General features: G+C 39.3%; 1 protein-coding gene and 1 long non-coding RNA gene across 2 annotated transcripts in view; one reads left to right on the forward strand and one right to left on the reverse strand.

Annotated features, from left to right (window-relative positions):
* LOC138354721 (uncharacterized) overlaps positions 1-24,345 on the forward strand; it is a 416,665-nt gene that overhangs the window by 29,997 nt on the left and 362,323 nt on the right. The gene's annotated exons all lie outside the window — the stretch shown is intronic.
* The window catches only part of r (carbamoyl-phosphate synthetase 2, aspartate transcarbamylase, and dihydroorotase rudimentary), a 112,609-nt gene that overhangs the window by 7,784 nt on the left and 80,480 nt on the right, over positions 1-24,345 (reverse strand). Inside the window, 18 exon segments of the mRNA XM_045759862.2 lie at positions 1,809-1,879; positions 4,192-4,333; positions 5,858-5,881; positions 6,200-6,319; positions 6,455-6,612; positions 7,368-7,487; positions 9,132-9,294; positions 9,546-9,761; positions 10,652-10,767; positions 11,721-11,753; positions 12,203-12,371; positions 12,491-12,652; positions 15,185-15,349; positions 17,372-17,502; positions 18,510-18,627; positions 22,170-22,322; positions 22,546-22,566; positions 23,731-23,820. Of these exon segments, the coding sequence (XP_045615818.2) occupies positions 1,809-1,879; positions 4,192-4,333; positions 5,858-5,881; positions 6,200-6,319; positions 6,455-6,612; positions 7,368-7,487; positions 9,132-9,294; positions 9,546-9,761; positions 10,652-10,767; positions 11,721-11,753; positions 12,203-12,371; positions 12,491-12,652; positions 15,185-15,349; positions 17,372-17,502; positions 18,510-18,627; positions 22,170-22,322; positions 22,546-22,566; positions 23,731-23,820 (2,172 nt within the window).

The following is a 24,345-nucleotide window of genomic DNA, read 5'->3' on the forward strand; positions in this document are numbered from 1 at the left end:
TTCCACTGTCTCTATCCCACCTTCCTTTTCTGTGTGGTTCTTCTTCCCAGTTGCTTTGGCTTTTCACTAGGGACCTGATCCTTTAGGCTCATTCTCCTCTGGTCAGCTCATTCTTTTCTTGATCATTTTTGTTGTAGGATCGGGGAGCTTTATGATTTTGTCTGAAAGTGCTTTTTTTATTCTTTTCTGGTGGTTGTTTTTTGCGACTCCTGCTGTCACCTTTGTTTCTCGTTGAGTATTAGTTGCTTTCCAGAGAGGCTCTCTTGGTCTGATGCTTGCTTGCTCTAGCTGGGGGTTCCTCATGTTCTGTCTGGTGGTGGGGTTAGCCATTTCTCTAGGGGGTGGGGTGGGGTCACCCATTTGGTTCAGATGGTTGCCTTATTTGTATTTCTGGCATGCTTGAGCCCGGATGTCAAAGGTGGTTCGATGGGTGGTTGCCTTTAACCTACCTGTTGCTTGTTCCCAGGTCAACATCATCCAAAATTCAGCAGTGTTCTTTGCTTTCTTCTCTTCTATGTCTTGGGTGAAATTTAAGGGCTCGTGGACTCTGGCGTTCAGCTTGGTCCCTGTTATTATCTTGAGATGCTCATTCAAGTTACTTGTGTTACCCACTTCCTCCTACAGTGCAACCCTGTTTTTGTTATTGCCTATGGTGAGACAGCTCAGGGAGCCACCGAGGGGAAGCCCTCTCAGAAATCCAGTGTTTTAATGTAATGAAATAATTTTTTACTGGTGGGTCCCTTGGCGGCTTTCCATTCCTACCCTTTCCTGCTCCTGTAATATTCATGGGTTGTTTCATAGGCAGTTTGTGGAGGTAGCTGGCTAGTCGGTATCTTCAGGTGGCTGGGGTTGCTATCTGGTGGCAAGCATGTGTTAGTAATTATAATAATAATAATTTGCTTACTGCTAAGAAATGAGTTCATGTTTAAGGGTTGCCAATGTTGTCCATGCAGTGGCTTATTTTGTTGTGTTCTACCTTTCCTGTACATTTCCTTCAAATTAATGAACTGTGATCTAGTTCCCACAGACTCTAGTTTCTATTGAGGTGGACAGACCCTGGTACAGTACTGGTTTCTGGTAGGTGCTCGTGCATCTAAGAACTTGGTTTGGGTTTACCAAGTGGGTAGTTCGAGGAGCCATAAAGACACCATCAAAAATGGGCTATTCATTACATTCAATGCTTGGTTTTATTTTAACATTCATCCCTAAGCTCATGTTAGTATATATAATTTGTAAACATCATTGTCTGGAAAAAGGGTCCCGGTAGTACAGTTGGGTTTGTTCGTGACGCACAATCAAGAATTCCGGATTCGAATCTCAGGTGGGACAGAAATGGCTGGTAACATTTCCTTTTGCCTAATGCCTCCGTTCACCTAGCAGTGAGTAGGTACTCAGGAGTTGGTCAGCTTGGTGTGGGGTTGCATCCTGGGCAGGGTCAGTAATTCGGACTGGGGGGGAGGCTTAATATAAGTCTACCATGTATGAATACTCTTCCTGTACCCTGACAATGAATTACAGTATTATTATTACATCAATATACATTATTATTACCTTGCTTCTTAAGAATACACGCCACTGTCTAATAGTCTATGTTACCTTACAGTAATGTTTACCTTGCTTCTTAAGAATACACGCCACTGTCTAATAGTCTATGTTACCTTACAGTAATGTTTACCTTGCTTCTTAAGAATACACGCCACTGTCTAATAGTCTATGTTACCTTACAGTAATGTTTACCTTGCTTCTTAAGAATACACGCCACTGTCTAATAGTCTATGTTACCTTACAGTAATACACGCAATACATACAGCAACTGCTCCTGGTTCTGGGTGTCTGATCACAACCACATCGGCATACCCAGACATCATCATCACAGAATCTGATTGAAAAATAAAAATAAAATGCATGATCAAATTTTGTACATTTTAAAATATGATTAATGCAACTAAACTGTTGCATTAGAGTATCACAGGTAGTCTGACAAGTGAGTTAAACAACTGGTTCCTGGATGGTGGCACTCTTGCTAGAATCCTAGATAGCATTGCAGAGGATATAAGGAAAATCAAGGAGCAACTCTAGGCCTCATTCTCGGTGCTTCAAGGTGTGAAAAGGTCTCCCCCCCCCCCCAACATAGACATTACTGAGCAAATAAAAATTATTCTGCTAGACATTTGCATTACTGAACCAGCTAATAGTACCCTCCTTGGTGCCCCCCACTGGCTTGCAGGGAATCGAGGAGGTCCTGGATGCAAATATCACTGACCTAAGGAAGATACAGGACAGGACTGATAAAACTGATGTTCATGATGCTCTCCACCTCACAAGATGCCTATCTCTAAGTTGACTTACTTTCTGAGATGATCTCCAGTCCACAACAGCACTAAATTAAGCAAGTATGACACCCTTTTGAAGTCCATGCTAGAAAAAAGTCCTCAACCTCCAAGTGGATGATGCTTAAATGGAACATGCAACCCTTCCCATCATGGCCTCCCAGACTGCCCTATCAGCCTTTCTTTCCTCCTATGCATCCTATGCATCAAATGACCTTGCGAAAGGAAATGCTCCCAGAGCCTCTGGGTCATTTAGCAAGGATACATATTCCTGTCTTCACTGAATGTTCAAATCAATGGGATGCTCTTGCAGCCCCAGCATCCAAACCAGACCCAACAAAACACAGTCCAGCTGGGAAAGCCCCTTAGTGGTGGAGAAAATACCTGATGCCATTCTCTAGTATTACAATAAGATTAAGCTTGCATTAAAGTTGTGACCCCATGCAGGGGTCTTTCTTTTGGCAGTACCTATGCTTGAAACAGGCACCTGTCTAGAACCTAGACCCTCTGCATTGCAGTGGCCCCCTCCATCTTGATGCCTCAATACACACTGAATACAAGTGCAACAGGGTCATAGCTGACCAATACGGCTTTCATGAACTGCACTGTATAAGCTCCAAGGACTGACATGCAAGATACAACAAAGATAATGACATCATCAATAGCGGCCTTGTCTCGGCACAGTGCCCAGCAGAGAGGACCTCACATTCTAATGGCCCAAACCCCTGGTGACCCTGTGCGTTGCCTGATGGTATCACAATATACCTGTGGAAAAGAGGCAAACAACTGGTATGGGATTACATGTGTAGCCACTCTGGCTGACAGCTATATACCCATCGGTGCTGAACAGGCAAGTGGTGTGGCCAACCACAGGGAAGCAGTAAAATCAAATGAGTACAAGCAAGTGGAAGGTAGGAACACTTTTGTTCACACTTTTCGTTTGTTTTTGTTTTGAGACACTTGGCCTCTTGGGTAGGGAGTGCCTTGAGCTTTCTCAGAGAATTGGGTTCTAGACTCACTAACACTACCAGAGACACAAAGCTGCCAGTTTCCTGTTTTAGTGACTGAGTGTGGCGATCCAGAGGGGAAACACCAGGTGTGTCCTCAGTCCCTATCTGGATGCTGAGGAGCTCCAGGAGATCCACACACCTTTAATCTGTCATTGTATTCACCAATATGTAGCTTTTAACCTTAACATTTTATAAAATATAATAAATATTACATATATAGTATATACAGATTATAAAATATATAATAATATTTATTATATGACATTATATAACATCCCAACACCCACACAGATGTGAGAAGCAGAAGAGAATGAATTAGGGCTATTCACATATGCAAAAGAGCATTGAGAAATTAAAAGTATCAAAAGCCCCTGCCAGGTGTGAACAGAATTCAATTCAAAATTGTAAAGAAAATGGCCAGTGAATTATATATACCACTTACTGTACTGCTATTCAGAAAATCCCTAAATCGATGAAAAATTCTCCCTCGACTGCAAATACTATATGCAAGTGTCACCACTATCTTTAAGAAAAGCAGATGTTAAGCAGAAAACTATACACTAATCAGCCTAACCTTACACATCTGGAAGTTCATAAAGAGAATCCTAATGCAGGAAATCATTCACTATCCCACAGTACATGTGTTGTAAGAGCAACACATGATTTTGCAAAAAAAATAAATCCTTCCTAATTAACCTTGGGTAAATTAACTTATTGCAATCTGTTTCCTAAAAATCCATAATCCAGGGAGACATAATATATTTACTGCATATATCAAAAGTTGTAAGATATAATGGTATATCATAACACAATGGTACATCATAATATCCAATAACACAATATTGTCCTACCTTCAAGACTTTCACCCTTTTTGACTGAAGACGTGTTAGTGTCCATTGTTACTGTACGTCCACCAAGGCGCTGAATAGCTGCTTGGAAGCTACAGTGCGTTCGGGTTGACACCTCATAGAACATCAGTGCCAACAGCTTGCCCTAGTCAATAAATTATAAAATTAGAGCATAGAAAAGCTGGGTAACAAATTAAAAATCCTGTACAAGCTTAATGAAATTGATATTGTACTTTTAGCTATCTACATCCCTATCCACTAATATCTATTTTATATTAGATATGATATTTGTGTGATACTTCCCCGTATCAACCTACCCCCTGGCTTTGCGCTCTGGAGAGGCCACTCCAGATTGACAACCAGAGAGCAACTCCATAGTCTCCCGAGACTGATGGATGCCTACATTATATAACATTAAATGTAATGAAATGCCTCTTTCTGATTGAGCCCCAGTGACTCCCTGAAACTATTTCACCTAGGTACTTCTCACTACTGGGTCAGATCAATCATAGAAGTCCTGTTTGGCCTACTGGGGACCAAAGTCAGAATCTAGCCAACCCTCACAGAGGCACAAGAACCCGGGGATTTTTATGATCATCCACACTAGGAAAAGTAGCTAGAAAATAATGCCTCAAAACAGCTAAACTACTCTGAAAATGAGTCATTCAAAACTATTGGTTCACTCAAAATTAGCTCGGATTCCCTAATTCAAAATGGCAGGCACCAAGTGACCCAACACTCCCAGCTAGCAACCGGGAGTCCTGTCAGTCCTGTCAGTCCTGTCGCTGATGTTGATCTGTGTAGGTGTGCTTCATGGACTGCCTCATTACTGTAGGTTCCACTTCTTTCTTGGCTAAGTGCCGGTCATCCTTTCAAAGAGGATTAGTGCTTATAACTGAATTCACAGTCTTCGGTGATGCTTTATGTGAGAGAGCATGGAACTATCTCACTCCATAACTGTCAATTCTCACCTTTTCCTTCTTACCTAACTTATACTATTATTAGAAGAGACTTTCTAAATTGGCCGGGGAGGATTTACTAGGCGCAAATCCTTAACTGTAGCCTCTGTTTAACTCGACAGTAAAATGGGTACTTGGTTGTAACAACGATTCTTCGCGGCGGGGATCGTATTCCAGGGACCTGCCCAAAACGCTACGCGTACTAGTGGCTGTACAAGAATGTAACAACTCTTGTATATATCTCAAAAAAAAAAAAAAAAAAAAGTTTTCAATAGCAAGGATTTTGATCTGGGCTAAATATACAGGACCCCGAAGGTGAAAGCAAAATATGATATAAAGTAGAAATTTCCTCAGTCATAATATAAACACTGTAGTCTTTAGTTCTGTGATGATTAATGTTATGGCAAATCCCATTTTTCTTGTTTACTGCTATAATTTTCCAAAATATAACTATTTAACCCTAAAAGGCTCAGCTAATTCAAGTCCTACAATGTGGTGTGCATGACAAAATGTAGTTCACAAAACTAATATAAAAGAAACATTGCATTTGTAGAGTCAAGCACAGGAGGTAATTGCAGATAGTAACTGGAACTGTTTGAGGGTAATTAAGGCAGATATACTCACAGGTCTATGTTTATATACTATGTTTATATGCTTAATTTATTATTAATAAGCTAGCTTAACATGAAAATTAAAACATGTGGTCTCACCTCAAGTAACTTTTCCATACCAGTCTTAAGAGCATGGAATAGAAATTATATTTTAGTTGATACAAGTATAACATATTGATTCTAATTTGCTATTAAACCGAGTTGGTAACACTAAAATATATAAGCAGAGGATGCGATTCATCACTACTAATCAATAAAGACTTCTAAAAGGAACCAAAATTTTATCCTTTTATATAAATCATAAAGAGCTTAAAAATAAATTTCAGCCTTTACTTATTTTTTTACATAATCTTAGACACCCATACTGTCCCCTCACCCTCTCTCTTGCACCCTTGTGTCCCCGAGCACTTGAGATACAGTATACAGTATACATTATACAACCTTCAAAATGTGTTCCAGTGGTCGTTCTTTGTTGATGCACACACGGAATGTTTGGGCCAGGTTGAAGATATGGTTAAGCTGATCCTTACTCAAGCCTTGAACACTCAGAAAATGTTCTCCCTGGAGAAAAGCATTTACCTTAATAACTATGAGAACACCTTTTTCATGAAGTGGTGTTATGAAATTAAAGTTCATGTTTGTGACAATATTAAATTAATATCTTACTTAGCACAATAACAACAAAATTATATTTACTTGAAGTCCATGAGAAGTGACCCCTGGAAGGCCTGAGGGGATGGCTGGCAAGGGACGGACGGGCGAGGTGTCTCTTCCCTTGAGTCGAGATGGGGGCATCTCTTTCCTCTCTCCAAAATCTCCAACTCCTAACTCCATTAACATCTCACTGTACAGTTCTGTGGGTGATTAAACATCTTCAATTTGTCCATAAATGAAAAAGTCTGTGCAAATTATGCTTGTCTCAATTGATGGTTTATGCTCAATGTTTCATTTATTTTATGAACAAGGTAGCAGTCAGGCTATTTCTTCATAAAATAAAATGCTATACCCTGGGTGTAGTAAGCCAGGTCTCGCCCTAATTGGACCAGGATGGATCTCAGCTTAGCCAGGCCAGGGAGGCTCTTGGACTAGCCAGGCCAGGGAGAGTCTCAGCCTAGCCCTGACAGGAGAAGGCAGGTTTTGGCCTAGTCAGAACAGAATGTCTCAGCCTAGCTGGGACAGGGCATGTCTTGGCATAGCCAGAAAGGGGTAGGTAGACAGCCTTCATCAGTGTCCTGATGCAGGACAACCTGCAAATGTCCCATTATGCATCAAGCATAAGGGGGACATTTGAATGTGGTCCTGGCTGGTCATACTAATGCAAGGAAGGTACCGTACTGGAGAACTTTCAAACAAGCTTTGAATGATTGCCTGAAAGCACATTATACCAATTTCTGTAACTACTCATTATCCTTTCAAAATATTCATGTTTCTTCTGCTCTACTGAAAGATTAGTAGATCTTTATGTATCTACTAATGCTCTTTGGATGTTCTTGTCAACCAGAGGAGCTGGTGAGAAATGCTTCATTTAAAGTTATAAGGAAGACAAACCAGCACTGTACTCTATATAGAAACCTCGGAGTACAAAAAGAGCACAAGCATTAGTACTCACCTGAAGTTCGATGGATATTTTGTCCACCTTTCCAAGATGGAGAATTCAGCTGAGGAGTTGTTACCGTGTCCACTGGTGTCGGAATTTCTCCATTACTTGTAATTTTGTGGCCCCCATAACCTTAATAGGAAATGTATATGTGTATGTGATAAGAATGTATGGGATGTATGTGATAAATGTATAAGAAATTACTTAAGCACTTTTGTGTTAATCAGCACACCATCAGAGGTATGAACATTACAATTGTGTGGAGAGAGATATATAGGCAGGAAAGATACATGTGAGTTGAAAAACAATGGCTTTGTAATATTGGTTCCTGAACATAAGAACAAGAGGAAACTGCAGAAGACCTAGTGACCAAGACGTGTGTTCCAGGAAGTCACGTCCCCTAATGAGGTAACGATACTAATGATCTTACTAAAATCATTTGTAATTGATCAATTAAAATTGGATCTAAATTGTACAACCCATAAATAATGTTCATATTGTATGGCTTCATAAATTGTATTAAAGCAGCTTCAATAATATTTCTATTAAAATGATTTTATAATTTGTTATTGAAGAAGACCTCTCCCAATAAATTTGGTGAGGGTTTTCTGATGAATAAATACACCATTAGATAACTAGCCATTTTTTGTTTACAGAATAATCATGTTGCAAAATTCTAACTTTCAAATTTTTGCATGTTTGACCGTCATAGATTGTATTACAATCCTTACATGGCATTCTGTATGTTCCACAGAACTGTAATGTTCCTACTTCTGATAATGTGTTCATTAACATTAAAGTGCTTAAATAATTTCTTGTTTCATTTGCATTCATGGTTAAACACTGCCAGTATATTATAATATATATACAGTATATATATATTATATATATTAGAGGATATATACACACACACATACACAAATGCATATACATTTCATACACACAAATACTACTTTTGCTCTCTATCTCCTCCTCTCACTAGATGGGGTATCCAGGTCTCTCTCCCATTCCCTCTCTCCCAATCACCTCTCCCTCAACTCTTATCCCCCTATCCATCTCTCAACTCTCATCCCCCTTCCTCTCACTTTCAACACTCATCCCCTGTATCCCCTCTTCACTTTTCTTCCCTCTTTCCCAGTCTCCTCTTTCTCCTCAGAAAATGTAATATTATGTAGAGGTGAAAAACTGTTAAAACCCCTACAGAAAAGAAATTCTTGATTTCAGACTTTTATGAAAATCACTGGGGTTGCTATAGATGCTAATATTTCTTAAAGGGTGGCAGCCATGCATCCTGACTGCCCTATGACACTCCTTGCTCCCTCTTGTGTCATCTTGGGAAGTTGGGGTGAGGCTATCTTGAGGTTATCTTGAGATGATTTCGGGGCTTTTTAACGTCCCCGCGGCCCGGTCCTCGACCAGGCCTCCACCCCCAGGAAGCAGCTCGTGGCAGCTGACTAACACCCAGGTACCTATTTTACTGCTAGGTAACAGGGGCATAGGGTGAAAGAAACTCTGCCCATTGTTTCTCGCCGGTGCCTGGGATTGAACCCAGGACCAGAGGATCACAAGTCCCGCGTGCTGTCCACTCGGCCGACCGGCTCCCTGTCTAGCCCCAAGTGTTTGGCCTCCAACCTTCAATAGACAGACAAACATTGTTTTATACTTGTTTGTTGTTTTAGATTCAGCTACTTAGAACAAGAAGTTCCAAGTAGCACGGGCTATGATGAGCCCGAAGTGGACTTGTGTATAGCTTGATTATTCATAGTTAATACTAACTTGGAACAGAATGCTGAGAATGCGAGAGTGGAATGCTCGAGGGATGAGTACAGTGAGGGGCAGGGAAGACCGGACCTCCGGTCACAGACGAGGCCGAGGCAGCCGCAGGAGAAAGTGGCTGAGACTCCCGCACGTCTTCCCCATAGCCAGGAGGCAATAACACCTGCAACATTAATTATTATAACTAAATTTGCTTTTTCAATTGGCAATAAATTAATGGTATAACCATTTTGCAAAATGTAAGGTGTAAATTGGCATATGTTCCTCTAGTGGGTTTTTTACACGATAACTTTATCTCATACGAAGAATCCAAAAGTTGTCATTATTTTATAGCAATTTAGTAGCAAATTAATATTATTAAGATAAATATAATACAAAACTAAACTGTAACAAATAATTACACAATAAACCTACCTGCCCATCCACGTAGGCAACTTCTCCTCGAAGCACAACCCTTTGTACACGTCCGGTAACTTTCATGCCTGCAAAAGGCGTCCACTGAGCCTTGCTGAATGGAGGAGCCTCTGGAATAGTCCACTGAGCATCTAAGTCAACTTCTATATAAGTCCTGGGTTGGCGGGGCAGGTGAAAGATTCTCCGTGGATTGTGGTGTAACTTATTTATCAGATCCTAGAATGGAGGATAAGTTTTTTTTTTTAAGAGATCAATATGCAGACACTGAGGGGAAAACCAGCCAAAGTGCTTAACGTTAGCTGTTGTTTACCTTATTAATTATTATAACACTCTTATACAGATTTTGTTTCTCAGTACAAGCACAAGCAGTACTCAGTAGTGTAGCATTGCTACACTAATTTAATAATCAAACCAGTTTGGAGATGTCTCAATAAAACATATTTGCCAGTGTGCATATATATGCCAACTAATACATAACCTCATCATACAGTAAGCAATTAAAAACTATATCAGAGAGGTCCATTGAGTCTTTGTTAACTCCACTACACAGGGCTGCCTTAACAGTATTGTAGGCCCTAGGCCCAATGTAGTGGGACCACAACCCAGATGATGGGCTCTACCCATCCACTAAAGTGCAGGATTACCATCAGATAGCTACACATTATTATAAATGTAATTGAAAATGGATTTGAATCCCAGGCCTTTCCAGGGACTCACAAGTCAAGCCTGGCCTTGGGCCTGGCTTGGAGAGTAGAAGAACTCCCAGAACCCCATTAACCAGGTATCAACGAGGTATCAACCAGGAGAGGTTCAGTAATTATCTTCTCTGCCAAGAGATCTTTCATGAACAATGTGGCAACATGGGCTCTCTAGAATCGTGGTGCCCCTGAGCCACGATCCTGCCCAGTGTGCCCATGTGTTAAAACAGCACTGCCATTGCATCCATATAGATGTGTTATAACCATATTTGCATCACATGAATAAATACTCGGAGATAACTAGAATAAAGATATGAATTAGCACCAATCAGAAAAATCACATATAAATCAATCAATAGAAACCATCCTTTTGTGAAAGAGGGAAAATTCCTACACCATGTTACTCACCTCCATTGATAACCTTCCCTGAGTAACTGCTGTCAGAAGAAGTGGCAGCATGGTCTCTAAACCAGGAAAACCGGGATGTGATTTTGTTCCAGTTTTTTCCTCTAAAGTGTGTGGGGCTGCAAGAACAACAAAATATGATATGAAAACAAATTTATGTGAAGCATATTAAAAATTTAGTTACATTACATTCAAAGCAGCTAAAAATTAAGATTATATTTCTGTGTGAAGCTTGCACAGTACCAGTTATAAAGACACTAGAAGTGGTACCCCTTACAAACACACTAGCCACTCGTGGTCGAGTGGACTGCTTGAAGGGGAGGAGGGAAGGAGGGAGGGAAATTAATAATTTCCGAGTACTAAATGACTTGGCAAACTATAACCCAAATACAAGGGGTAAATGAATGAAATATCAGCAAAAATCGGTATCATTGCCTGTAATCTTTCCTAACTAAGGAATGCTACCGAATCTTATAACTGTTAACACCAGGCAACAATGTCTCAGACAAGCAATGATAACTAATGGTAACTTTTGATTGCTTTCCCCACTCCACAATAATGTACATGTGCTTGTAAGACAGTCCAAAATTCTGTCGTTACCCAAGAAAACACATGTCTATCTCGATAATACAGACGCCTCATAAAACGGAGGCACCACTTTTGCAAGTTTATATTTATAATGAGATGAGAACTCTAGTAGTAAGGAACACTGCAGTAGGTCTACTGGTCAATACAAGACGGATCCTATTTAGATCAAACCATTTCCATTGATGTATCTATCCTTAATATGTTCAATTCTAAACTAAATGGTTAACCTCAATAATGCTAACTGATAATTGATTCTGTTTGTTCACAATTCTACTACATAACTAATATTTTCTAAATATCCTTTTTTAAATTAGAATTGATATAAAATATAGAGATTCAAAACAACACCTGTCATCAGACCATGCTGCAATATAGAGGATGATGTTCTTCATGCCTCAACCAAAAATAGGAAAAATACAAGGGAAGTGAAATTTGTATATATATAAGTAATCAGGAAATGTTAAGAAGACAAAAACAATCTTACCCTGTTGTTGTCCTTGCAGCTCATCTGAGCTGTCTGATTAGCATGAAACAAATTAAACATTCATGTTTAAAATACCAACACAAAGATTTATTTGGATTTGAGGAAAACATTTTTATACAAGTAAAACTATTGAGCCTATTTCTGGATAAAATTTAACTACATAACCTCTATAGAATTTATATTTTTGTATAATGTGAGAATTGGAGGTTATATGAAATTCTATAAATATTTAACAAATAATTACAGAAGCAAATAAAGGTGTCCCAAAAACTTCTATTTACACTATTTATTTACTTTAGAAAATATTGAAAAAATTCAAATATTATTGACTATGAACAAATCCTCAGGTTCATGGCCAATATGAACTTAAACCCGTGTTACAATAGTATCAGCATGTTATTATTTCCAACTTTGTAAGATGTAATTCATTGTCTTGGTAAACGAATACAATAATGAGACATGTATAACAACTTGAGGCTTACCATGATCTGTAGCAAAACAGTCGATAACATCCAAATTATCCCAAAGGGCCTGCTGGTCTTCTTTGGAGACGAGACTTGGCCGTACATCTCCCTTTAATCCTAGGTGTTCTAGGTCATCCGATGTGAGGAAGAGGTGATGAGGACACACCTCGCACGTCACAGTCATTCCCTGTTGATGATGTTACTTTTATTATGCAAATGTCATAGCAATTAAAGTTGCATGAACATATTTGCTCAATATACCAACCAACATATGGTATATATAGTGGTAAAAACCCTCAGAATTACCTTGTCCTTAGCAGAACGAATAAGAAGAATTTCTTCTCTGAGTGCAACGTGACACACATGAATAGGGCGAGCAGCGAGGTGAGCCATCATGAGAGCAGCGGCTGTAGTCCGACCTTCAGCATGGACGCACACTGGCACACTCGACGGCCACGACTCTAAATGCTAGAGAGAAAAACTGAAGTAAGCTGGAAAACTAGACAAGTTTCAATCACATCACAGCTTACTGAGGGAGGTATCCTGGGTCCCCATACCAAGCATATTTCACAATACCAGAATTTTATAAAAAGTCTACCTGAAGTGACCAAGATGGGGACAGGAAACTGTATTTTAAACTGTAACACTGCCATTGTATTTATAGCTTTGGCAGATAAGAGATTCCATGGGATTATCATCCTCAGGTTGAAAAAATGCTTCTCCCTGCCTCTCCCACCCCACATAACACCCTCAAAATCCCCAAATAAGGATAATGTGCAGAGTTTCAAATGCATGTATTTACTATCATTAAATATAACTAATATAAAATATTAAATATAAATGGAGGACCAGGTTACATTTTCCTTATACGAAACAAAAACAAATTCTATTACTGAAATGTGGGGTCAACCCCTGTGGCTCCCTGTGGCTCCCTGTGGCTCCCTGATCCTCTTCCTCCCTCCTCCCTCCCTCCCTATAGGGTCGTTGAGTTAGTGTCTACAAAAATAAACCCTCGAGTATCAACACTCGGTTACTACTTGTCAGAAAGCCACTCAGGTGCTGGAATCAAGTTAGAAAACTCCAGGAGCCAGATCTATCAAGACACTCTTCTAACAAAAAGGGAAATACTTTGATGGAAGACGTGTTCGGCTTGTGTGTGTTCCTACCAGACTCATTCTGGATCATCCCCAACATAATTTGGTGTGGTTCAAAGTAAAGATACAGTATCCTTTGCTCTTAAATCTTCATGTATTTGCCTTCTACACTGTTTCCCAGAACATCCTAATAGTGCCATTTTTGTCTTCAAATAATTTGCTGCTCTCTGCAATTTTAAAAACCATACTGTTAAATACCAGCTGAATTAAATATTCCATCGTTCAAACAACTAGAGTACTGTAGTGCTAATTAAATAAAACATTTCAACATTCAAAGTGGTACTATAGTATCATATGACAAACTCACGGATGCATTGGAAGGAAAACATAATGTAGATGTAGTATACACGGACTCTGCAAAAGCATTTGATAAATGCTTGATAAATGCTATCACTGGAGTGATAGCCGACAAAACAAGGTCAATAGGAATAACAAGTAAAAAAGGGCGATCGATATTAAATTTTTTGTCAAACAGAATGTAAAGAGCAACAGTCAATCAAATAAAGTCGAGTCCAAGCACAGTGAAACGCTCTGTACCTCAGGGCACCTATCTTTCCACCACTGCTTTTTCATATTTTCATATCAGATATAGATAAAAACACAAGTCACAGCTTCATGTCATTTTTTGTAGATGACATAAAAATCAGTACAAAAATTACTTCTGTAGAAGACACAAACACTGCAAGCTGATATCAATAAGTTTTCGATTAGGCAGCAAAAATTACAGTAACATGATTTTTAACAGAGATAAATTCCATGTAACTTAGGCATGGTAAAAATGCAGACCCTTAAACAAAATACAGGGTAGAAAAACTACAATCAAATCTGCCCATAGTAGGAAAGCAGCATGTAAAGGATCTGGTAAAAAAGATGTCTGATGACCTAATGCTTAGGAAGCATAACCAAGCAAATATAGCATCAGCCAGAAAAATGACAGGCTAGAGTATGAGAACCTTTAAATCCAAGGATTCCATCAAAATGCTCATACTATTCAAATTACTTGTGTTGTCCCGTCTTGAGTTCTGCTCGATACTCACTTCCCTCTTAAGAGCAGGAGAGATGCTAAAATAGAGAAAATACAGAGAACATATACGGCACGCATAAGATATAATAAAGCACCTAAACTATTGTGATCATCTCAAATGTGATCTCTAGAATGGAAGTGAGAGCAGAATCAAATAACATATACATGGAAAATACTGGAGGACCAGGTCCCAAATTGGCATAGTAAAAATAACAACATACTGGAGTGAACGTTATGGAAGGAAATGTAGAATAGAGGCAGTGAAGAGTAAAAAGTGCCATAGGCCCAATCAGAGAACACTATATGAACATTAGAGGGCCCACAATTGATCAATATCCTCCCAGCAAGTATAAGAAATATTGATGGAACAAAAGTGAGTCTTAAAAAAAAATTGTACAGTTTTCTACAAGAAGTGCTGGACTAACCAGGCTGTAGTGGATATGTAGGCCTACAAGCCATTCCAGGCAACAGCCTGTTGGACCAAGCTCTCAAGTCAAGCCTGGCCTCAGCCTGGGCTTGAGAAGTAAAACAACTCCCAGAACCCTATCCATGTACAATCCAGCACAGAGTGAATACAAAAGTGAAATATCCATACTGGTAGTACAGTATTAGATAATAAACAACTCCTCTAAACCCAATTCCAGAGGGAATTCTAATGCAATCTTCACTCTTGTTAGCAGTTACAACATTAATTCATTACAACTATTGTAATCTTTTCATTTCAAATGAGAAGAACTGCATGTGAAAAAATGATCCTATTATACTAAAATTATTAACACTTTTCCACGCCATATTGATAATTCACTTGTATGTTTTACTTGCCTTTAACCATGTTGTTGTATCATCCAGCTTTAGACTTGTGAAAGTTTCATTGAGGTACATCTTGAGTGCTGCTGCACGAGGCGCCAACTCTGCCACAGTGGAATGATTGTCACACGATGCCCCCACAAAGATGGCATAGTCACATCTGGCACTTCTGCTTGCAAGCTAAGAAAAAAGTACAAATTACTCCTTGTTCTTCAGTCACAAAATGTTAAACTAAAATCTTCAATATATGTGCACAAAGTGTAATACACAATTAAGATAGGTCACAAAGAAACAACAATTCTATGTAAAATGCCAGACTTTAGTCAAATTTTGTCAACAAACATAATCAGAACCGGCAGTGTATTGCTGGAGTGAAGGATGGGGAATAGTGGAGAGGGGGAGATGCAGGTTGTGTTTACAGATAGTGGTGACTGAAAATCCGGCGAGACTGTTCAATACCACACTATACATCATGGATATAGCCTACCTGGTGGACTTGCCCCCTAGAACCCAGAAGGGAGGCTACAGACTGAGTGCATCACCACAGAGAAAGCAAGTAAGGCCAATTGCTAAAGCCTCAACTGGTTTAGCAACCACAGATGAGGTTTAGGCCACCAGTAAACTGTCTTAATACAAATGGATTTTAAGACCTGCACGAGAAAAATTAAAACACCATGGAAGCTGTAGCTATTTCTCAACCATCAGGATTGACGTAGGAACAGTAAGATGAGCAGCAGTGCTCTAGTGGGACAAAAATTCCCTTCCAAGACCAAAGGGGCAAGACATTTCTGAAGGAAACATACAAACCTATAATGTCTATAGTCATTTACTCGAACAAGACTTGTATGTTCAAAAACCCCTTCTGTCGACCTCTTTTCACATTCATGAGGTACAGTAACTTATAAGCTTCTCCAAAGGGTGCCAGATTAACCACTATGATTCCTACACAAGACTGTGCAGCAGTCCTTCAGTCTGGTTGACCAGGTCTTCAACCAGGAGGTCTTGTCAGGAGGTCTTGGCTGCATGACATTGATCACAGCCAAACAAACCTTATAAACCTGCTCACATTTCTGGAAATGGTAACCAGCTATCCAGACAAAAGACGCCCAGTTCATTCAGTATACGTGAACTTCGCTAACCCTTTTGATAAAGTTACCACATGATAGTCTGGCAAAGAAATTACAAGCACAATGTATAAACGGTAGGATGCTAGAATGGATAAAACAATGTTTAAAACAAAGAAATCAAAGGGTCGTCCTAAATGGAAATTAACCTGACTGAAGAAATGTGTAGTGAGGTTACTGCAAGGTTCCATTTTGGGACCAACCCTTTTTGTGATATACAACAGTGACATAGATGAGAATATTACAAACTACATCATCAAATTTGCAGATGACACTAAGATTTATGATAAAGTAAGAAGTGTCAATGATATTGAGGCCCTACATGAACTTCTGCAAGTGGTCAGAAGACTGGCAAATGCTTTTTAATATCAAAATTGAAAGATCTTGCATGTGGGGCATAATAATGCCCAACACGACTACCAAATTAACAACATTGTCTTACAGCAGATTGAAGAAAAAAACGTTGGGGTCAGAATTCACCAATCACTGAAAGGTGCACAACAAGTAGGTGCTACAGTAAACAAAAAATCCTACGAATAGTTAAACGAACATTTGACTTCAAGGAAAAGAACGTATTACTCTCCATATTATACAAGGTATTACTCTCCATATTATACAACTGAATAAATCACTGGTGTGATCCATCTGTATTATTGTATCCAAGCATAGAGACCTTATTTTCAGAAAGTCGTTTCAACTTAGGAAACGTTCAATGCTGAGCGACAAAACTCATTCTTGAACTAAGTCGACTCTCATACCAGGCACAGTTGAGAGTTACAGGGCTAACACCATGGCAAGCCAGACATGACAGATCTAATCTCATTGAAACTTTTAAAATACTGAACAATTTGGAGGCAATTGATCCAGACCACATTTCAAAATGTCAGATATAATACAAACAAGGAGTAATGGCTTCAAGGTCAACAAGCCACGATGCAGGACAGAACACAATGTCTTTTACACCAATAGGGCTATAAACCCATGGAACTGCCTATCTATCAATGCTATTAGAGATTTAACTCTTTACACACAAAACACTTCTGTGCAGAATAATGCAACTTTTGTAAGTCATTCGTACCTCCTTGGTTAGTGTGAAGGCAGCCAAATCTGTCACAGGAGGTTGTGTGTTCGGCATTGCACAGATGAGGGTGACTCCTCCAGCCAGAGCAGCAGCGGTGCATGATGCCCAGTCCTCCTTGTGAGTACCACCTGTTAGCACAACAACGGTTACTTGTACAATAAAATAAGTTCCATCAAATTACTTGGTAAAGGATTCTAAATAAAAAGCTCCTTTTTCAGGGTACATCAGTGGCTCCCTAAAGCTTATGCACTGGTATTCCTGGGCCAATACTATCTCATCAGTTGTCTATGGACTGATTGATTTATATACTGTATATACAAGAAGGTACACAGGGTTGTGAGAGTACATAATATTGTTCTTACATTCCTGCAAAGCCACTAACATGCATAGTATTTCAGACAGATCCTTAAGTTAATAAAGGTAAGATTATTAATAGGTACATTGTAGCAAAATTTGCATTTAGCATAATAACTACAATATAAATTGATGGAAGTAATTACACTGGTGAAGTTGCATATCATACTAAAATTGGGGGAGTATGTAGCACACAATACAGTGTGAATTTGAAGTACCTGTACAAGGTATGAACCTATGAGGTTGAAATTAGGTACTTTTTGGCTTTACTTTTGAGTAAGCATAGGTGGGGACAATTTTTTAATTCATCTTATGGCCTATTGAAATCAGAGACCGGAATATGGCCGATCCCGTCTTAGAGGTTGAGCTGTGAGGGTCACAAGACACTACAAGTTAAGGGAAAACCCACCAAAAAGTGAGTCTTTGTGAATATTCTATTCATAATATACAATGCAGATTTATATTACATTCACAGTTATAGTAAATAACTTTGCTCATCATCATATACTAGTATAAGAGGAAAAAATAATTGGGAAAATAGTAGGTTTAGGTGGAGGCCTCACAAACAAGGAAAACATCAACATTTATTACCCTAAAAAAAAAAAAAAAATCAGTGTTGATGACAAGACCACACACTAGAATGTGAAGGGACGACGACGTTTCAGGACAGACCAAAACCTCGTCGTCCCTTCACATTCTAGTGTGTGGTCTTGTCATCATACTTTAGCCACGTTATTGTGACTCATCGCCTGCAAATCAGTGTTAAACATTACATAATTACCTGGCTCTCTGACATGCACATGAACATCGATGAGTCCCGGTAACTTGACAATTCTGCGAGACGTAACACAATCGACATGAGTCTTCAGGTCGGGGGCTCCCCCAATCAGACGGAGAGCCTATAAATATTAACAACTTTTAATGCTTAAATAGACTCGAGATAAACTCTCCATATTCAGAGAGAACATTTGCCAAGGCAGACAGAAAAGTGGCATACTGTATATGAAAGTAAAATACCATTATGCCTCTCCCCTATCATTACTGTTCAAACAATAACTGTTTCTAATAATTAGGTCTGATTTGAGAAAAGTCCTGAACATCAAAAATGCTTGAAAGCATTAGTATAACAAAAATAATATATTTAGATCCCATATGTGTACTGTATATTTAAAGCACTGCAAAATGTCCACTAGATTATGTGTTGTAATAATTGCCAGAATCAGACTGGGCTACCATTACCTATAGCAAGAATCTGCAGTTAACAAGCCTCCCCAATTCTGACTCTGTATGTAAAACTGTAAAAAGCATTTAATTTAAGATAATATAACAGTTAATGTATAGCGAGTACATTTTTGCAGTATATTTATACGTCTAGATTTAATTACATTCAAAAGTAAATCAAAGTTTATTAAGGTCCCGATAGTACAGTCAGGTTCATTCTTGACTCACAACCGAGAATCCTGGGTTCGAATCCCGGGTGGGACAGACATGTTTGAGCATGGTTTCCTATCGCCTAATGCACCTGTTCACCTAGCAGTAAGTAGGTACTCAGGAGTTAGTCAGCTTGTTGTGGGGTTGCATCCCAGGCGAGGTCAGTAGTTCAACATTGGGGGGTAACCTAGAGATAAGCCTATCTTATATATATTAAGGTTCCTGGTAATACAGCTGGGCTCATTTAAGTCTCTCAATCAGGAATTCTGGGGTCAAATTCCAAGTGAGACAGAAATAGTTGGGTGCATTTCCTGTCACTTAATGCGCCAGTTCACCGAGCAGTAAATAGGTTCCCAGGAGTTAGTCAGCTTGTCGAGGGGTTGCATACTTGGGAGGGATAGCAAATCAACCTAGGAGGGATCTCAGTATAAGCCTAATATGTATATATACACTGGCTGCCTGTCCTCAGACACAATGAATTATTATTTCTATTATACATATATATTCAGGCAGCCTGTCTCCAGCAAAATGAATTATAATATTTTTTGGTAAACATGGGTTTAATAAATCAGATATTACTACTATATACAGTACATAAATAATCATATATACAGTAATTGCATATACAGTACAATAAATAATAAATAATACAGCACTGCGTAGCTTAAGAGGATTGCAGACATAACTAACATGAACTTACTTGGGGAAATATATTATAACAACAACATTAACAATAATAATAATAATTAATAATAAGAATAATGCACAAAGAAATCACATTAATGTGATGTATCAATGAGGAAATCGGTAGAAGCCATGATGAGGAGTCAAACCTTCACACTGGGTACCCCCAAGCATACGCCCAAAACTACTCAGCCATGGCATGCCCAAAACCAACGTAAGCTATACCTATACAACGCCTATACCACAGCTAGAGTGCATGCAGGCAATGTGTGTGAAAGGATTAGTGCGAGGCAAGGGTGCGAGGATTACATGATATGTAATGTTGAAGACATTAATATTAACTCTGGTTGAGCCACAGGACTGGGAACAACAAGTGATACCCATAACTGCCCACATGTATCTATATCACCATCCACAACTGCCCACCCATGCCCATGGCTGCCCCACACTCACCCACGACTGCCCACAGTCACCCACGACTGCCCACACTCACCCACGACTGCCCACATGCTTCTCCTAGGAAGTGATGTGGTGGAGGCTGACTCCATACACAGTTTCAAATGTAGATATGATAGAGCCCAGTAGGCTCAGGAAACTGTACACCAGTTGATTGACAGTTGAGAGGCGGGACCAAAGAGCCAAAGCTCAACCCCCCCACAAGCACAATTAGGTAAGTACATACTCACCCACGACTGCCCACATTCTCACCCACGACTGCCCACACTCACCCCCTGACTGCCCACACTCACCCACGACTGCCCACACTCACCCATGATTGGAGTCTTCTTGATACTGTACCAAGGTATTCTGAAGCTCACACCATGATGAAACATATCACGTGATCAATGTGTGGTGTAATCAAATACGTCAGTGATAACCAGAGCTGATTGCCAGAATCCTGCTATCTCTCACGTGCATACTCACACACACAGACTCAACTCATACCCACTCGTTCAAACTCACTCACACACTCAATCTCTCACATATGCCCAATCTCCCTCACAGACATCCCTCTCATGCACATACTCAATCTCTCACATATGCCCAATCTCCCTCACATACATCCCTCTCACATATGCCCCAATCTTACTCCCATACATCTCTCTCACATATGCCCCAATCTCACTCACTTACACTCTCTCACATTTGCCCAATCTCACTCACATACACACTCTCTCTCTCTCTCTCTCTCTCTCTCTCTCTCTCTCTCTCTCTCTCACACACACATACATTCTCTCTCACATATATTCTTTCTCTCTCACATTCTCTCTCTTTCTCTCTCTCTCTCACACACACACACACACTCTTCTTATAATGTTGGGGAATATGCTGCATTTGCAGTTGCCTTTTATCAACATGCTGTGAGCTAAAATTCAGGCATTGGGGCTTTGGAGGTTTAAAGGGATCTTGGCATCACTGTATTTGGTCATTATCCCTGGGGGCCTCATCCTGCCTGTGTTACTTTAGGCCATTTCTCTCAACCTGTTTCACCTTCGCCATAGAACCTGCCATCTCTCCTCCTCGCTGGTATGTTCCTTGAGTTTCTTCTCCATGGTTAATTAGCTTCAGGGAGTCACAAGGGGTTCTACCAGAAAACCAGCATTGAATGTAATGAAACGTCTCTTCTTGGATGAGCCCCAATGGTTTCCCGACACCCACCCTACCATGTCATTGTGGTTGGTTTTCCGTCTGTCCCAGAACTGGCTTGGGAGGAAATCGAGGAGCTCTGGAACTCCAGGCCACATGGATTAGGGGTTGCTGGTGCTAACGAGCTAGAGCTACTTTTGAATGTGTCAATCGTTTCTTGACATACTCTAGGGAGTTAGTTTGGCAAGTTTTGAGGCTTCAGGTCTGTTGAACCCAGCAATGATTTAAAGTGGTGTACTGACTTGCTGGATGCTTTCCCAGTGAGGTGGTAGAGTGTCATTTGCTCCCTGTGCCTCTGTGAGGGAAGGCTCGGTAGGCCAAACAGAACTCCATGACCGACGTGACCTAGTAGTTGAGAGCCATATCAGCGAGATAGCTTCATGGAGCCACCGGGGCTCATCCAGAAAGTAGTGTTTTTATTACAATCAACACTGTTTTTTCTTTTAGATTTGGCATAGGAATTACAAATTTGTCAATTTTAGGAAGTTATAATCACTCTACTAACTGTTAATTACCTTTTAGTACACTTGCACAGGTACTGTAATATATAAAATGAAAACAAAAGTAGATATCGGTTTGAATTGTGGAGTAACCCTCGACAAAGAAAGTAGCCACTGATTCACTTAAAACAAACATACTAAAATTGACATCTCTACAATGGATAAAGAATCAGACTTACTTCTACCAGGAGTTTAGCACACTTAACATCAGTGACAAGAGGGACGGAGAAGTCAACAGCCATGCGGCGGGTGCGATAACCCTGAGTCATGAAGGAGGACACCCGTCGAGCACCCCCTCCTCGCATAGGCAGGTTAATTACCAGATCAAACTCCTGGTACACAAAATAAAAGATTTGTTAATTCAATATTGTAAAGTCATTGCATAAAAAGTGGCTTCAGCTGCTTTACAAAAATATCAATGTTTTACTTGAAAGGAAAAAGTTTTATATGATCTTTCCAAATTTTCCTCCTAGAAAAGCTAGACAACGGTCAGTAAACGTTTAGCAAGATCATCTTGAATGTGAAACCAAGAAAGCATAATGGAAGTACATATACCCGTATGCTGTAGATTAGTCCCTGCAGAGTCAGCATGAAAATGAAAACTCATGACATTAAGAATAATAAGCAGCAAATCATAAACCAGAATACACGTGTTCCTATCAGGTACCAAATCCATATTCTTACAAATACATAATTTTTCAGTCACCCATTATGGATATAGTGTATAAAATAGTCTCTCATATATCCTACAGTATATACTTGATGAAAGACTTTAGCTGTAGTGTTTAGTATTAGTAGCACTCTCACAAACTGTTTGTATCTTAATCACCATACACCACCCCTCACCATACACCATCCCTCACCATACACCACACCATACACCACCCCTCATTATACTAACTTATGGGAGGGAGGGGGGGGTAATAAATAGGCATAAAGTGAAATAAAACTCTTTACCCTTGAAAACTTCCCCAGCCAGAGTCTACCAAGATATAGTTTATGTAAATCTGCTTGACAAGCATATTAGGAAAGAAAACTAACGAAACATCTCAATGGTTTTGATATTATATCTATGATCCATTACTACCAACCACAGGAATAGAATCAATAAACATAAGATTAAATGACCTTAGATTTCTGAGTTAAATGGTAACAAAATATCTTGAAAATTTCAAAATAAGGATGTAATATGTGACCTTTTACCTAACAACAGCAAAATCATGGTTGCAGTGGTGGTGGTAATGGTGGTAATATGGCCATTAATTGCAAATGCCATGGTTTAATTAGGTTTCGATCTTGCCAGTTGGTATTGTAGAATAGTATAGGTCTTTAGGTCAAAATATGAGAATTTAGTACAGTATCATTTATAATTATGCTCATATCAGCAACCAATATCAATGCTAAAATTATGCACACAAGAAACTAACCAAGAGAAATTGATCTATAAACAAATACACATTTTTACATAATCATTTAACTGTTTAACACATCACTGAAGAAATTAAGAGGAGCATAAATAATTAAGGTCTGTATTCTAAAGTTACCCAAATGAATTAAAGAATTTACAAGAACAATTTACAATTTTACAAAAACAAGAACAATTTACAAGAATGTAATTACTATGCTATGTATCCTCACAATCCCAATGTACCTTCTTGTATATATATAAATAAATAAATAAAAATAAATAAATACTGTAAATATATAACAAAGGCTGAATGGAATATTCAAGAAACATACTTTCCTGGCAAGGTAATCAGCCATGGAAGAGAGCTGTCCCTTGGTGGCTGTTTCTCCAAAGTTTTCATAGGCCCATTCTACTGGCTCCACCTGCAAGAAACAAAATAATAATATAATAAGAATGCATTAGCGGGAAATCATTGGAACACACAAATTTGTGCATAGCCAATTTAAGCTTTCACTGTATGGGAAAAATTGGGGGTGTATCCCAAAGTTTTTCCTAACATAGCCAATTCTCCAATCCACTCCAAATAATTAAAAAAATACAGTATAGTATATGTAAACATTTTTTTTTTAGACACAGTACCCCTATGACTTCTCAACCACGACTATACCCTCATAAATCCTTACAGTCATATAAAGGAATTTTGGTTTATAAGAAAAAGTACATAGTGAAGATGAGGGGACATGGGGAAAATGAGGGGAAGAGAGGAACATGGGAGAGATGAGGGGGGAGGGACAGGGGAAAGATGATAGGAGAGGGGGGGGGGGTCTGACTAGGCAACAAGCCAGACAAGCCAAATGATTTAGTTGGGCCTCAATGGACCACAAATTTTACTTCTAAACAACCCCAAAAGAAGTGTGTTGTCCCCTGAAGTTGCAGCTGCTGGGTTT

The sequence above is a fragment of the Procambarus clarkii genome, chromosome 64, assembly GCF_040958095.1.
Source record: "Procambarus clarkii isolate CNS0578487 chromosome 64, FALCON_Pclarkii_2.0, whole genome shotgun sequence".
Lineage (NCBI taxonomy): Eukaryota > Metazoa > Arthropoda > Malacostraca > Decapoda > Cambaridae > Procambarus > Procambarus clarkii.